The sequence below is a fragment of the Falco biarmicus genome, chromosome 1 (assembly GCF_023638135.1).
Source record: "Falco biarmicus isolate bFalBia1 chromosome 1, bFalBia1.pri, whole genome shotgun sequence".
Taxonomy (NCBI): Eukaryota; Metazoa; Chordata; class Aves; order Falconiformes; family Falconidae; genus Falco; species Falco biarmicus.
Window position 1 is genome coordinate 30,731,616 of NC_079288.1, and position 16,747 is coordinate 30,748,362.

At 37.9% G+C, this 16,747-nt stretch overlaps 1 protein-coding gene across 1 annotated transcript in view; it reads right to left on the bottom strand.

The window, feature by feature from the left end:
- The window catches only part of DNAH10 (dynein axonemal heavy chain 10), a 57,054-nt gene that overhangs the window by 28,962 nt on the left and 11,345 nt on the right, over nucleotides 1-16,747 (bottom strand). Inside the window, exons 14-40 of the mRNA XM_056357882.1 lie at nucleotides 16,203-16,372; nucleotides 15,331-15,482; nucleotides 14,757-14,921; nucleotides 13,878-14,085; nucleotides 12,830-12,986; nucleotides 11,155-11,631; nucleotides 10,837-10,999; nucleotides 10,420-10,532; nucleotides 10,246-10,348; nucleotides 9,842-10,020; nucleotides 8,956-9,167; nucleotides 8,482-8,638; nucleotides 7,853-8,086; nucleotides 7,629-7,751; nucleotides 6,605-6,838; nucleotides 5,848-6,071; nucleotides 5,077-5,346; nucleotides 4,799-4,982; nucleotides 4,374-4,508; nucleotides 3,810-3,962; nucleotides 3,060-3,248; nucleotides 2,804-2,950; nucleotides 1,721-1,912; nucleotides 1,432-1,550; nucleotides 1,103-1,261; nucleotides 680-815; nucleotides 429-551 (exon numbers count right to left, since the gene is read on the bottom strand). Of these exons, the coding sequence (XP_056213857.1) occupies nucleotides 429-551; nucleotides 680-815; nucleotides 1,103-1,261; nucleotides 1,432-1,550; nucleotides 1,721-1,912; nucleotides 2,804-2,950; nucleotides 3,060-3,248; nucleotides 3,810-3,962; nucleotides 4,374-4,508; nucleotides 4,799-4,982; nucleotides 5,077-5,346; nucleotides 5,848-6,071; nucleotides 6,605-6,838; nucleotides 7,629-7,751; nucleotides 7,853-8,086; nucleotides 8,482-8,638; nucleotides 8,956-9,167; nucleotides 9,842-10,020; nucleotides 10,246-10,348; nucleotides 10,420-10,532; nucleotides 10,837-10,999; nucleotides 11,155-11,631; nucleotides 12,830-12,986; nucleotides 13,878-14,085; nucleotides 14,757-14,921; nucleotides 15,331-15,482; nucleotides 16,203-16,372 (4,878 nt within the window). The remainder of the gene's footprint in view (nucleotides 1-428; nucleotides 552-679; nucleotides 816-1,102; nucleotides 1,262-1,431; nucleotides 1,551-1,720; nucleotides 1,913-2,803; nucleotides 2,951-3,059; nucleotides 3,249-3,809; nucleotides 3,963-4,373; nucleotides 4,509-4,798; nucleotides 4,983-5,076; nucleotides 5,347-5,847; nucleotides 6,072-6,604; nucleotides 6,839-7,628; nucleotides 7,752-7,852; nucleotides 8,087-8,481; nucleotides 8,639-8,955; nucleotides 9,168-9,841; nucleotides 10,021-10,245; nucleotides 10,349-10,419; nucleotides 10,533-10,836; nucleotides 11,000-11,154; nucleotides 11,632-12,829; nucleotides 12,987-13,877; nucleotides 14,086-14,756; nucleotides 14,922-15,330; nucleotides 15,483-16,202; nucleotides 16,373-16,747) is intronic.

Below are 16,747 nucleotides of genomic sequence, written 5' to 3' on the forward strand. Positions count from 1 at the left end.
CCATGAATACCTGGCTGACCAAGTATGATTGTTCCTGAAGAAGTCACTTCTACCAAAGACAGGGCACAGTCACATGAAGAAATGTGATGCTGTTGTATGGACTGGTGAGCAGGTGAGGGTGCTAGCATCAGGTGCTAGCAACTAAGTTGTCTTACTGCAGCTCCCTGTGGACTTGGTTTTTTAAACTAAATGTAAGAAACAAGGACCTAAGCTCACTGTTAATTCTTTGGAGATCAGGTAAATTCATTTTCTTGTTCTTCACTTCTCAGAAACAATCACAAATTAGAAAAGCTGGGAACCCTCTTTAGCCCTCTGCCACAGGCCTAGTGATTAGATTTTTTATCAGAAGATTAGACTGTCTTTGCAAATTTTTTTTTACAGCTGTCTACAGTTCGGTATTTAATGTGAACAAGTGCAGAAATTCCCACCTCATTTCTTCTTTCTTGGATCCACTTCTGCCAGTAGGGCTTGTATTTCAGATTTTTAGGATCTACAAAGACCATTCCACAGCGGGATACAGTGGCAGGAGATGCATACTGTAAGTCGCCAACCTGTAAAATAATCACACAAGATAATCATACACTTAAACAAAGAACAGCCACAGTAACTGCTTTTCAGCTTTGTAGATCCATCTGTATGTAACCCTTCCCTTGTATTACACAGTACAGTCACTACTTACCTCAAACAACAAAGCACAGTGCGACTGAAGTCTAATCCGCTCCCCATTTGCTAGGGTCAATAACTTGTTGTCATCCATGACAGAATTCATGTTTTCAACCCAGAGAGCATCTACATCACCATCAAACAGAATGTACCTGTGGATACAGGAGCCAAGGGGCACTGACTAAGCTCTGATTTTACTAACATATTTCAGAATCCAGTGCCATCAATGGTGTCAATCCAGGTGCTTTCAAGCCTCCCATTCATTTTTCATAATTGCATAGTTTCCATTCATCTCACTGAGGCTAGAAACTTACAGAAGACAGAAAGACCCCTAGACACTCTCCATTTATTTAGCATTTGTTTTTAAATAGTGCATTATCTAATATTTTTTGTAAAATTCAGTTTCTAAAAATGGTCACAGTAATTTCTAGTTGTCTACCTTCGCTCTTTTTTGTCAGTAGGCCTGTTGATAACCCGAAAAATGTTTGGCAGGACTCCATCTGTCCAGTCTCGTGTGGTAGGGTCAAGGATCCCATAAAGCTCAATCATACTCATAGCTTTAGGGTTTAGTGTGTAAAGCTTTGTCAATAATCCCAGCCTAAAGATACAGCAAGAAAAGCAATATTAAAATGACACAACACCATCTCATACTAACCCAAGCAAATATTATGGTCAGCTATTGATCCTGTGATGACTACACAGAGCTGAATAATGCAGACTATGCCATTTTACAACCTGATTTCCACCCATCAAATTTTATACACTCACTTGTTTTGGGCCTTGCACAAAGCATTAATGACAACTGACTTGCCACCTCCAGTAGGTCCAACTACCATTGTAGTGTGACGAGTTAACATTGTCTCATACATCTGAACTACTTTATCCACCTGAAAAACAAATATTGATTTAATAGACTGCTGTCCATAATTCTTCTATGGACAAGAGCAGCAGCTGCTCTGTACCAGCTAAGCTTTCCTGGAGCCACACCAGAGAGCAGCAACACATATCCAGCCTAACATTTGCAAAAAAAACCTCATGCAATTAGTATTTTTTATACCTGGATTGGTAAAACAACATAACCCCCTTCTTCCAGCACTTGTTCTACAGCATCATTAAAATCAGGGTAGCGGACTCGATGGCAATCCAGGCCAGGAAACAGGTCGGAGATTAAGCCAAGGAAGAGAGGTACATCTTCAAACACAAGTTTAGGAAGATTCATATCTCGCAGAGCTCTCATCAGTACAACTTCCTAGACAACACATAGCAGAATCAATCTTTACCAAATAGCTAACCAATTATCCAACAAGTAGTAACTTCAAATATCTCTAAAAACTAGTGCCCGATTACTGCAGTACAGCTCTGAGGATGTTTTCTTGGCATCAGTTGCTAGTGGAAACAAAGGTTATTTTATAAGGATTAAGCAGACCAATATCCAAGAATAATGCACTGCCGGCTTCTGTCATATTAACCAAATGCCAAATGGCTGGAGCAGCCCACGTCGCAGCTTCCCTGATTTGATGTTAAAAGAACCAACTGTCTTATGAACTACCCAAGTTCTGTAGTCGCCTTGACAGCATCATTTAGACCCAAACTTCCTGCCAACCTGCAATGTGCATCTGTACATAACTTTAGAGGAGGGTTTCCTTCAGCTGTCTCCAAGTTTTTAAGAAGAAATTTGAATCAGAATTCCCCTAGGCAACTGGGTATCACAACCATACATATAGAAATAAAAAACAATCATAAAAGAAAGCCATAAAAAGCGATGCAGTATTGAAAAATTTTCATTTATAAGTTTACTGTACTACTTAAGCTACACAATTAACAACTGCGCAACTGGAGCACTCACTGTTCAAAAAGCACCTTTCGCTATTCATCCAGAGACATTCATCTGGCTATTTGCATCCTGTACTTAACAAAAAGTAAAATACCTCATTTTCTATAGATTTCCCTACTCTGACTTGAGTTCTGATGGTAATTTGCTGGCAGAGGGCATAATGAAACTCAGTAAGAACAAAGTGAACGAATAAGACAAATAACACCAATGCTCCTATTTCCAATGCAAACTACAGCAGATGTGTAAACACATCCTCTTCCTAATGAAAACGATGATGCTCCCAGGGTAACTAAGTAGCAGATCTACCTCACTGAGGTCTGCTGATCCTCTTTTCAGTTCTCCAGCCATCACCAACACTGACTTAAGGGCCCGCAGTCCAAAATCATAATGATGTTGTTTAGAAAGCTGTTCCTTTGCCAGTTTGTATAGCACTGTCATCTTTTTGGCAAGGATCTGTTTGAGATTTAAGTTAGAGAATCACAAATGTGTAAGCCACAACCAAACACTGGCTGTCCATACACAGGTATATACACGGGTATGGGCAGTAATAAAATTTTCTTACCTTTGCCATAAGGAACCCTTCAGAAAAGAGCATGATTTCACAGATTTGTTGAAGATCTGGTACAACAACAGCCACAGGCCTGAACAAAGCTTTTACAGACTCTGGGAGCTCAGTTCGGCCAGCATAACCAGGATTCATCGTAATAAAAATGCCCATACGGCTATCAAGGGTAATTTCCTGCCCTTCAAACTAAAGGCATAAGAAAACATTAGAACAATGCATATTTGGAATTGAATTAAATAGTACTATTTGCTCAAACAGAAAAGCAGCAATACTGGGGCACCTACTTAAGACAACATGTTAAAATATTTAGCTTTAGGTAGTCATCCAGTTACATTCATCCCACTGTTTGTATCTTGGGTATAAATATCAAAACATTTCACACTACTCAATCAAATTTTCTGTCTGAGGGCTTTGAATTCCAATAAATATCAGTAAATAAAGCCTCACAATCCACACCGTTACTTCTCTCCGTAATTACTAGCATACTATTATCCCATTTGCTTACTGTTATCCTATTTAGCTGACTTTTATCCCACTTCACAAAGGAAGAACCTAGCAAAGGATTAGGAAATCAGCAAGGATTTAACATCTCTGAAAATGAGAGTACATACTCTGGAGTTTGAAATGTTCAGCGCAAATGAATTACAGAAGGAGCAGCCCTTTGACCGAATGATGGGGTCTAACCCTGAATCTCGGCCTCAAAAACAAGATCAGCCTTCACAATTACTCTTCATTTTTAATGTTTACCTGAAATGTTTTCAACTGATTCATTAAAGCATTTTGAATAGTGTGAATCTGAGAAGAAATGACTGAAAGCACAGAAGCATCAATACGATTGAATTCATCAAAGCATCCCCATGCTCCACACTGGGCAAGACCGGAGAAAATTTTACCAACTGCCTATCAGGAACAAGAAGAAAAACTTCTCAGCAATGAATGTATTAAACACTCAGCATCAACAAACTTTGGAGTATGTTAAAACTCTTAATGACTGGGTAAAACCTCTAGATATTTACATATGCAGAAGCTAGCAATCTGTCATAAGGTCTTGCAGTAATTACTTGCCAAGTGCAGATTGCCTATGATGAGCTTAAACACATACCACCTAGTCATTGCTCCCCTCCTTGAAAGCACCTGAAATTCCTTCAGGAATTTATTCAAAATAGGTATTTTTTTACTATATTTCATATCAATCAGCATGGTATCTTTAAGGGAGATACTTATGCAGAAGTTCAGAATATGACTTTATCATGGGGACCAAAAAGGAGCAGTAACTGGCACTTTATCAGAGAACACAGATCTTTAACTTACTTTGAAATCCATGCCTTCTCCGCAGTTTGTCACCACACAAAGCAAGCCCAGTGCTTTGGCCAGATCCTTGATTGTTTCTGTTTTCCCTGTACCTGCTGGCCCTGCTGGCGCTCCTCCCAAAAACATTGATAAAGCCTTTGGGGACCAACCAAAAAGGAAAGCAAAGCTTGGATTAAACTTATATAAGGTTGGTAGCAAAATCACAAATTAAACCCTTGGGTACAAAAAGCCTCAAATTCTATCTGTGAATGCATTCTATATTATCTCTGAGGCAATCACGTTATGATACCACAACTGATTTTGAACACATTAGTGTTCACATTGGCATCTAGGAGATAACAGGAAGTGGCAATAAAACAATTATGTGATTGCCTAGAAGTGTATTTTAAAAGACCTTGTTAGTAAAAATCTCCTCGAATATATACCTGTGTGAGTGTAAGATAAATACGATCAGTAAGCGGGGTAATCACAAGACGTCCGTTCAAACCCATATACTCATAACCATAGGAAAATGTTCCCGTGCACTGCCGCACATTCAGTTCATCTGGCTCTCGGTCCCAGTAAAAACGCAGCTGGCTTTCCCATTCAAACTCCTGAGCCTGCAGAATGCTGCACAAGAGAGATTTGCTCACATGAAGTAAAAGGATGGAAATACAATTTATGCATTTGGTATTTTCTCAGTAGGTTGGGGGGCAGTGTTTACCTGTCTCTTACGAATGTATCAACAATGTCTCTGGCATGAACATCAATAATGAGAACAGTGTTGTATTTTTTCCTGTCATTTTTGCTCAAAGGCATTCTAATGCGGGTAACCAGGTCATCAATTTGCTTATGCATTTTTTTAGCATAAAGTTTCATTGCCTGTTTTTCTCCCTTCTTCACTTCCCGAAAGACATCCTCTACCTCCCAAGTCCACCACACCTGAGTAGCAGCCAGCACCATCATGCCTTGGTAGAGTAACATCCAATCAACTCTACAGAAAATACATATAGTGAGGAAGTCTGAGTTACTGTTTATTCCAAGTAACTGATCAGGATAGGAAAAAAAGAAAAAAAGGGAAGGAAAAAAAAAAAGAAGAAGTTGTTCCTCCTGTTTCTGCAACAACTACAACATGAACCAAACAATTCTATCAAGGTGTGCTGTAGCATTTCAAAAGCTTAGGAAATACTCTGATAGAAAAGTTGCCGATTCCATGTGTAAAGATTGCCAAGTGCAATTCATAGCAAGAAAAACATACTGTGCACACAGCACTAAAAATAAACCGCCAAGACTTAGGAAATTAGATATGATATATAACACAAGTTTTTTCTGGTCAGTTAAAATACTGCACATGCATGTATTCATATCCCTCCACATACAGAAACACAGGCTAAATTGTGTACAAATTAAAAAATTGTCTTTGCTTTTCTATATCACAACAGGCTCATAATAATACATAAAGCATTTATGCTATCCTTGACACTGATTGTTTCACCTGCTTCTGTCTTCACAGTATCGAAAAATAGCTTCCTTAGTCAGGAGTCTGTTCGTTCGTCTCATTTCTGCTAGCACTGCTGTCATCCAGTTCTCCACTCTGCCTTTTGCAGCTACAGCCTGCCGAAAATCCATCACCTCTCCCTCTGCTGAAATCATGGCTGTTGCAATTGTCTCATCACTATCAGTATCCTGAAACCTCAGGGAGGCTATATTATCATACATCTGAAATGCACCAACAAAGAAATTCACTGCCATTTTAGAAACAGAGCTTCAAAGATGTAAGTGCTTAATTACATTAGCCCCCATTTAATCTTGAAAGAAAATTTCCATGGATTATAGAGAAATGGATCTGACTTGTAAGTAATCAAATACAAATTCTGATATATAGCTCAGCAGCCCAATTGCAAAGTAAACAAGCAGATGATCTGGCCCAAATGACACTGATTTTTTTTCTAGAAAATAAAGATCTATCAGGAGCTACAGGAAGGTTTTTTAATGGTTAGCCATTCTGGTGTATCTTGAATGTTCCTCTGCCAGCTTCCCTCTACCATAACTGCTACTGGCAGGTATGAGAACCAGGAGAGGCTATTGATCAGATTTGATTTGGTTATTCAGAAGCTTCTTCAAGATGCTGCCAGGATGCTCTCTGTATGCAGTAAATATTAGCCCATCCTTAACAACATGTACAGTGTAGTCTGTTAAACTTTTTAAAGCACCTAAAAGTACAAGGTACTGTGGAAAGCCAGACATTGTACCTTTATCATGTGTTCCTGGACACAAAGCGGGTTACTACTCCCAAGGATACTAAGCAACTCCTCATCAGATATAAAGAAAAATCTTGGGAAAGCATTTCGCTTGGAATCCAAATAATCATTCAAGCTTTTCTGACATATCTCCAGAACATCATTTATATGATGGAGGTCTGATAGACGATTTGGAGCTTCACAGGATTTTTTTATCGCTGGTTCTTTTACAGTTTCATCCATTATCTACATAGAAGGAAAAGAAAGTTTAGAAAATACTAAACAACAATGGATTATATTAAATTATATTTAACTACTGACAAAGCATAGAAGCAGCACAAGCAGTATAGATTCTTAAGAGAATTGAATTAAGGGTTTTAAATATGACTTCCTGTTACTGAACTGCTGCATGAAAACATGGAGATAGTATGCTTTCAAAGCTGGGAGCATGGAGATACTACTGTAAAAGCAAATGAAAGCAAGACAAACCTGTATCCTAAGTCATGCAAGCCTAAGCATATACCTGAATTTGCTCCTGCATACAGCGGTCCTCGAGGTAAAGGACAAACAGAGCATTTCAGAATCACAGTACTATCTCAGTTTTGCAGACGGGAAAAAGAGAAATAAACCATATTCATAGTGGGAGTATGTGTTCAGTATGAGAACAGATTATACCAGAAAAGTCTTTTTAGCATGTATATAGGTCCTTAATCTATAGAAACACATCTAAGCTTCTTATTATCATCGTAAAGGTAAAAAGATGTATCCAATGAAAGGAAAAGGGGATTCTGCCTGCCCCATACTGCCAACCAAGGATCACACCTCTGTCCACTTTAGCTTAATCAGGGGAAGTCTTCTGTTTATGACAGCTGTGAAACAAAACATGAGTTCCTGGATTCCCCAATCTCATATTCAATTCATTGTAACATACCATTCTCAGTGTTACAAATGGCACAGAAGACTACAGTGAACTATGGAACTGGAAGTAAAATGCACTAAATAATTATGCTGATCACAAGTCAAGTCAGTAACTTGCCTTTTTAAACATCCTGTCTACGCTGTCAAATATTTTGGCTTCCTCTGGAAGTTGTGATCTGATATCTCCACCAATAAAGATGCTCTCCAGGTACATCCATTTTCTCTGAACCACCATCCAGATCTAAGAGTCAAATGTTATCATTAAAGAAAAAAATACAAACAATAGAAAACTGATTATAAATAATAAACAATAATTATTTAGTCCAGCACTTTCCTTCCTACCTCAATTACTTCACCAATAAATGACAGAGTTTTTTCCCAGTGGTGAACTGTTGAAAGGAAAGGGCCCACAAATCGACTGCCTAAAACACTCTGAAGATTGACATTGTTGTCATCAAGAATCTCTAGAATTTCATCCACAGATCCCAGAATAAAGCCTCGCTTCTCAGTGCCTTTGAAGTACATTTGCACAGTGAACTTCAGGTGTTCCCATGTTTCTGCTATTTCCTTCACACCCTGCATGTGAGCATAAAAAGACACAGGTTTCAGTCTTCCAGAACCAGAAAACTATAATCTTAGCATAAAAATGAAACTCTGGTTTATAAAGAAGGGTCTGTTTCAAAACATGATGGCAACAGAATAGATCCTTCTTTGGATCCTTTTTCATAGGCCAAACTTGCTTATTTTAATAACAGAAATCCAATATACTGCTGGCAATGCCACAATAGCTAGGATTCTGTGCCATGCGGTAGCTTATTAACAGAACTATTGATCTTAGTTGCCATTAGTCACATCATGGCAGCTCCCTAAAGATGGCCAAACTTCCCATCATGCCAATATAAAATTATCAAATAAAACACGGACTGTTGTCATCTATGTCTTTTTAGTTTTATTATGATTTTTTACCTTACCTTCTCAATGCTAAGTTCCTTAACAGCAGTTCTGACTATTTCACTGATAACATCTGAGTGCCTTTGAAGTTCCATATTGAACATATTCTCCAAAGTGAATGTTTCTTTTGTCATTTCAAAACGTGTTCCTGTTCTTTCCATAAGGTCTTGCCAATGCCTGTTTTAAATTGACACATCAACAGTTGTACCAACCACCATGATACAGCAAAAGTGAAACCAACTGTAGTTTAATATATAATAATGAAACTGTGTTTAGCACTCTACTGTTTTAAACAGGAGCTAGTATTTTGAATACATAAAGTATCCTAGTCATTGTAGTCACCTTGCATGCTATTACACAAGTTAATTAAGCAGAAAGTGAAGTTTCAAGCAGCAGGACATGGCATGACCCCAGTAACTGAAATTAAAAGTTCTAACAAAACAAATAAAATCTTCCTATATATATAAAATTCATTTAAATAAATCAAAGCAAACCTTTCTCTCAAAGCTTCATTTTTCAAATCAAGCAACAAAGGAATGGAGTCTCGAAATGCCTTCATTTTTGTTTCCAAGTGAAAGGCTACTGGCATACTGTGTACTTGTTTGGGCAGCTTTCGAAATGCTTTAAGAAATCCTTCGATTCCTTCCTGAAGAAACTGGACATTGAGGTTTGTCCAGAGGGTCTGAGACCACTCCTTTTTAGCTGCCTGGGAACAAGGTCATCAGGAGGAAAAAAGTCATATTTCCTTTTAGTTCTGAGCCCAAAAAAAATCTTTCCACTACAGCAGAATCTAGAAACCACAGTGAGAGTGCAGATGTAATTGTATTAACATGTTACAAACAGAGAAGAGACATGTTCATGTCCAAGCCAGATTCATAGCCAAACACAGCCAGTTGTATAAGAAATAATCAAAAGGAAATATGGAGAACAGGAAAAGCATCCTTAAAAGCATATTTTACATGGCATTTTAATTCTGGAAAAATAAAACTTACTAAAAAATATTTAAGATCAATAAAAGCCTGAGATACCCATTGTTACCTGTACACATAAGACATCCAAAAGTAGTCCCACTGAAATCATCAGGAGACTCGTGCAGTAAAATGTCACCCAATAATTATTAGGGATGGAGGGAGGTCTGTTCCTGTCTGATAAGAGTATCTGTTCGGTCAACTACGGGGACATTGTTAGTCCTGTACTAACACCATTAAAATCATTTCATGGCGACAGTCAATTACAAGTGACATCTTACTTCATGCAAAGGCTTAGAACAGAGCTGACAATAACCAGAGGACAGTGCAACCTCTTCTTCTCTTCCTCACCTTTTCTGTATGTATGTGCATGAATATTTGTGCACCTGTGTATACATTGTTCAATACTTACACTTAATAATTCATAAATGTCATAGATCTGCTTTAGGCCTTTCACATCATCCTGTGCTTTCATTAAATCAGGGTACACTGTAACTGGCAGGTCAAAAAGTTTCTCAACACTGCGCAGTTCCTGATGAATTTTTTCCAGATTTTCCACTTCTTTTTCAAAAATGGCCAAGAGTTCCAAGCCTGGGAGAGGAATTTTTCTAGATAAACCATCCCAGTGATCATGGGAAATAAATAAGACAGCATTTGCATACAGACTGTAGAAGTTACAGTACTAAAAGTTTCACATTCCTGGTTTGTATGTTAATAAGGAAAGCACAATTTTCTTGTTTTACATAAAATCTGAAGAATTGTCCAAAGACTAGTATTTTTTTGAAGACACCACTTTACACACATTAATCCACTTACCTTTATCAAGATTTTCCCCAACAGCACCAGGCCCTTCGGTCATGAATTTATGGGCAAAAGCTTCTACCTCTTTGCTGTAGTCCTCAATTTGTTGCTGTGTGACCTAAAGAGAACAGTGTTTAAACTGTTTTCCTTCCATTTCTAATTTTTTTCAATATTAATTACAAATATTACCTTTCTGAATGTTCTTTTTATGTCACCAAGGTTGTGATCAACTTCTGATGCTTCGAAGAAGAGAGTCTCCCACTTTTCCCTAATCTTATCAGCCATCTCTTGTTCTTCTTTAGCTACCTACAACAAAACAAGCAACAACTCTCACAAAAAATAATTACAAGGAATACTATAAATTCACAAAACACAAAACCAGCATTGAATTGATCTGAATCAGAGTTAAACATATGCAATATGTCCTTTTTAAAGTGGAGATACTGTTTTGAGAAGGAGGTTTGGACTAGACAATCTCCAGACATCCCTTCTAATCTCAACAATACTGTGATTCTGTAAAATGCTTAAAAGGAAAACATTTATTCATTCACATGTGGGGCATATGGGCATCTAGCTCAAATTTGAAATGTTTTATGAGACATACACCTACTGGAATATTGTACATTGCAAGAGTTCGGTATCTCTCCCAGATGTCCAAGTATTTCAGTTCCACCTCGAAGGACATTCCTTTGATCTCCGCAATTGTGCCAAGGACAATTTTGAGATCTTCCAGGGAGTCAGGAGGCCTCTTAAGATTCTGTGATAATCTCTATAAGAAGTAAAAATAATTTCCAGAAGCAACACTGACAAAGCAATTAGGCAGAATTATAATGACGAGTCAAACACAAAACACCAGCAAATAATACGCAGATTTGTTTTCAGTCTATGTGATAAAGATAACAAAAACAAACTGAAAACACCTACCTGAATCTCCTCCTGAAGACCAAAGAGCTCCTGTCTTGCAGACTCATTAAGCAACTTTCCAAGTGAAATCACCCAGCCCCTAGCATTCTCCTGCACTGTGTAGGCTAACGGAGTGAGCTGAAGCCTGATACATTGCTCATCTTTAATCAAGGGCTGTTCATTCACTTCTTGAGCTACCTTCATATAAAACTGCAACTCTTCATCAAAGGTGACACAGGTAGGCTTTTCTGCAGCTAACTTCTCCAAAGCTATGCCTTTGTCTAATTTCCACAGCAGGTCGTACCTCTTCCATTGGTTCAAATACTTGCTCAGAGAAGCCAGGAGTCTGTGGACATTCTGAGTGATGAGAACAGCCTGTTCAATTATCAGAGGGTTCTGGGAGACATCACTGTAAAAGCTGAAAGTGATAACTTCATCTTCCTTGACACGCTGAGGAGGGCATTCAATACATGTACCATGCATCCATCGTACAAAATGCTAGAGTTTTCAAGACAAGGGTTAAAAACAGTTACTTTGCAAAGAGTCATTTTAGTCAAATCATTCATAGAATCATAGAATCATTTAGGTTGGAAAAGACCTTTGAGAACATCAAGTCTAACTGTAAACCTAACACTGCCAAATCTACCACTAAACCACTTCCTTAAGTGCCACATCTATATGTCTTTTAAATACCTCCAGGGATGGTGATTTCAATCACTTCCCTGGGCAGCCTGTTCCAGTGCTTGACAACTCTGTCAGTGAAGAAATTCACCATTATTTAGGAGACTATGTAGAAAGTGGTGTGAATGATTTCTAAAACCAATTGGTTTTCAACAGCAAAAAAAGTGATTACCTTTTCCCATAAACTTGAGAGAAGAGTTAGTTTCATCCTAACAAAACCTTTCCATGTGTTACTCAATCTGCTTTTAAAATCTCAGCTGAGCAACAATATAGCATGACACAGACAAACAGGTATTAGATCAAACAGGCTGGATGAAGCAGTGGAGCAGAACAAAAACAAATCTGAACACAGGAAGCACACAAACTAAATCAACTCATTTCCAGTGATGCCTGGAATCATTTCTCCATCAGGACAGGACAGGAACACTGCCACAATGTTTGGGTTCTTTTCTGGAAAGCAGTTCAACATGAACTTATTCATGCAGGCAAATATTGCTACACCTTTGCCAGCAAGCTAGATATTTCATCTGCTGTAAACCCACTGTCCTAGATGTTTCTTAGATGCCCTTCTCCCAACATTTTCTCAACTGGCTTTTTCCCGGTTTTGAGAAGAGCCATAATATAGAGAAGGCTACTCCCAATCCTTACTCCACCAGCTTATTCATACATCAGAAAGCAACATCTACAAAGCAATCTGAAAAGTTTTTCCTTCTGATGTATGCTGATTTATAGAACCAATTCATGTCCTTACACTGCTAAACTGCTGAAAAGTAACAAATAGTTTTGCCACAGTAAAAACTGCATGAAGCTTTACAGTATATTTTTTTCCTTTGTCATCAGTTTTTAAAATTAGGACAGTCTGTAAAATTAGAAAAACGTACTGGGTATTTGGATTTCAAGATAAAGCAATATGAATCTTCCCTTTGACAGTTATGCTTGCTTAAACATAAAGCAAGATTAATTCATTATAATCACAAGCAAACTCTGGCAACAAGTAAATCTTATCAAAAATCACCTCAGTGACCTCCACACAGTCTCGGATACATTGAACAGTCATTTCATCAATCTCATTGGCATTAGGTTGCAAGATTATCTCATGAAAAGATAAAATAGCTTCTGTTTGGAACAGTGGCACTTTTGCAAGAACAGCCGCATTAAAAGCCTGCAAATTCCTGGCAAGAGAAAAAAAAGTATGTCAAAGATTGTAAAAATCAGGTGCTTCCCCCCCATCGAAATGCTTAACAAGAGACTGTAATCACCAAGTATTGCTTAGATATGTAAGCAGATCTGCCTGAAGTCAGTTACCATGGATTTCAGCTGGAAACACTGATGTGTATTGGAGCAAAACTGTCCCACTAATACTGATTTAATGCAAAAGTTTGACTAGTTAAAAGCAGCTATTGGAAGGAATAAATGGGGAAGGAATACCCTGGTGCAAAAGGACCCTGAGGCTACCGTCAACTCCATTGCAAGAGTCCAGCCAAGAAAGCACAATGAAGTCAGCTGAGCACGGACCAGATTACAAAAACATGGATCACGGGAAGAAGAGATGGCTGAGCTTTTATAAACCTGTAATGCACCATTGTAATATTGTCTTGCTTATAATATAAGCCTTTATAATATCTTGCTACAGGAATCTCCTTGGCCTCAGCAGCTGCAGAACAGGTAAAGTAAAAACCAACAAAAATTTGTTCTTGAACTGATGACTCCTGCATTACAAGGATGCATCTGGCACCCAGACACCAACTCAAAATTGTATTCTTTAGAAAACAAAACCATGATTTTAAAAATAAACCAAGGATATGCAACTATACATTGCAGAAAACCTATCTTATTTCTCTCTTCTCATGACAATATCCATTTTCTCAGAATTTGGGTTTCTCCTGTACCTTGTTATCACTTCTCCATTCTTCACAGGAACAAAACATTACAAATACAAATCTGTCTCAAACTGCAAATTATCAAAGTGTTCAAACAGAGTACCAGTACACATACTGATCGACAGACCCAGAAAAACCTGAAGATGAAAGACTGAAAATCCATTAAGCAAACAATTGACTTACTTCACAATTAACTGTGTCAACACCTGATAAATCCTTTGTTCCCAATATGCATAATAGGAAGTTAATTTTGGAGATTTGCCACTGTTCGTACTGGCAACTCGTCCTTCCACTTTTATTAGCAGTTGTGGAATTGCAGAATACTTTCTAACCATGTGTGCCACATCTTTTGCTCTTTCACACTTAACATACTCAAAAAAATTTTTTGCTTCTGCAAAAGATACAAAAAATTATTAACTGAAAAAGACCTAGCAGACTTCCATACCGGAACAATTAGCTGGGCTATATTTGTGAACATTAACTTGATCTTGACAAAAAATATCTCCACTGATTAACACTTAATTTATTAATATTTCAGCCCTCTGATTTTGTATGGATTTAATTATTTAATAGCAACCATTAGATGTGAAAGTAACCTTTTTAAGACTTACAAAGCACTGAAAGAATCCACCACCCACCCACTCAAGTGCCAAGGAGACCTGGGAGAATCACCTCACCACAATTTCCATCTAAGAAAACCCGTTCAGATAGCGCAGAAGGGAGCTGACACTCCATACAAATTGCAGCTCTAAGGCTACACTACTGCATACAAGAAAGATAAGGAAATCAAAGGAAAGCTAGGGGGAAAGTGATCAAAAGCAAGGTAGACACAAGTCAAATATCTACTTGCATGCTCATCTTTATGTTTCTCTCATTGACACTAACTGTCAGCTTTAGGGTACTGAAGCTCTGATTGTGCTTCCTCTCTTACACCTTTAAATACTGCTGTAACTAGTTTTGGTAACAATTAAAAGGGTTGATCATAGCAACTAAAAATGCAAAGTAGCAGGCAGATCAAAATACAGCATCACAGAGCTTGGAAATGAAAATATGAAGGCTTACCAGGAACTTCATCACCATTTTTTGAAAGTGGAAACTTAAAGAGATTTGTTGATTCTATGAACAGAAGTATGTTGCTTATGTCTTCAGAAATATTATGAATCCGATGGACAAGTGTTTCAAACTTCCTGATGGATTGTGTGCATCGGACAATAAAGTCACCAATACCTTGAAATAAATCACAACCATTTGGGTATTTTTCTTTTAACAAATATTTCACCAATGCATCAAAATTGCCTCATCCAGATGTGTTTTATCTCTGAGAATGAACTGACATTCTGCAGAAAGATGGATTAAATGATTTCTCACCTAACCCTTCATCTAGCTCCTTACAGCTCTTATCTAAGCATCTCTATTCATTTCCACTCAGTGTTAAAAATACAATACAAACTAAAGAAATACCTTCCTGAATCAGACTTTGTCTAACCTACTATTCTGACCCTGACCCATGGCAATAGGATGTATCATTTAGGGATACATTGCTGTCATATGACATAAAAAACAGATTGCAGAATTAAAGAGATTTTTTTAACTGAGAATCAGTATGCGAGGCATTTTAAAATACTATCTCTATTACTTAAGGAGTTCCAGTTGAGTCTTCTGTGCCCTGATCTGAATACACTCCAGAGTTCTTGAATATGGTCATCAAGAAGTTTGGCTTCTGCTTCATTCAGTGTTTCCATTAATTTGTGATAGCCATCCAGCATGTTTTTCAATCTATTTTTATACCTAAGGAGTGTAAGAAACACAACAACAAAACATAAAAATAATGATTTTTTGGAAATACAGCGCTGAACTCAGATCAAAGAGAAGATCGCTTCCATCACTCCATTCAGACTTCCATATAAAGCACAATTTGCAAAGATAACCACTGAATATATATTGATTATAAATGCAATTAATTTCCTATTGCAAACAAAAGAAAAATTTCATATAGGTCAAATAGTAGCTAGAAAAACCTCTCCTGCCCCAACTCGGTTTTTAAGACAGCCTCAGTTTGAAGCGCATAAGTGAACTCAACATGTGAACTTTAAAATCCAGTTAGGGCTCCTACTGCCATACCCATGTGCTAAAAGCCTGTGATAATGTGGGCAAAAGTGACTTATCCAAGGCTGTATGAAAAGAAAGCAGCAGTGAGTTTAAATGTGAGCTGAAATCTAAATGGCATTAACAATTCATTGCAAACAAATTACTGTCCTTGTTTTCTCTCAGATTTTGATAAGATGTTAATTTGTATAACGTTGTCCTACAGGGTAAAGGATGCAGACGGTGCCAGAGAAAAGCTTATTAGTGCAACATGGCCATTAGTAATCTTACCCTTAAAAATGTCACTAAGACCTCTCAGATTTCCAGAATTTTATGACTCAGTGCCCATTCTAGTTTGGAATGAAATCACTTGAAACACTGCCGTAAGTCTGTATGTGTGCAGATACGCTGTTACAGCCTTACCCAAGATATCTGTCTTCCTGTAACGCCACATATCTCGCTGTTTCTGGGACTGGAAACCCTAGTAGTTCCATGTACTTTGTTTCAAGTATAACCTCTTGAAGCATGGGAGAAAAATTCACTATGAAGCGGACACTCTTCTTTGCAGTGACAGGCTCCTCTGTTACAGAGCTCTACAACACAAGAAAGAGCAGCAGAAAGGAGAGGAACACCATACTGTTACAATGCAAGGAAAAAGTCAGCTCTTGGAGACATTTGATAAGGCAGTAAAAGTCAGAATGGCTGACTTCCAGAGACTGAGGCAGCCTCAGCATTCTAATTTCAGAAATTACACACAACTACCTCTTCAGTGAAAGCTGATTACAAGAAACAAGTGAAATCACCTCTGTTCACATACTGCTGCAATCAGTCACAACAGAAATCCCAGTGGAAGTTCATAGTCAGACAAAAGTTTAGTTAGAACAGGAGTCTGCATGATCTCTGCTGGGAACCCACCTCCACCTAACTTCAGTCCCAAGTTTTGTTGTAATGTCCCAAAGATGTTGCAC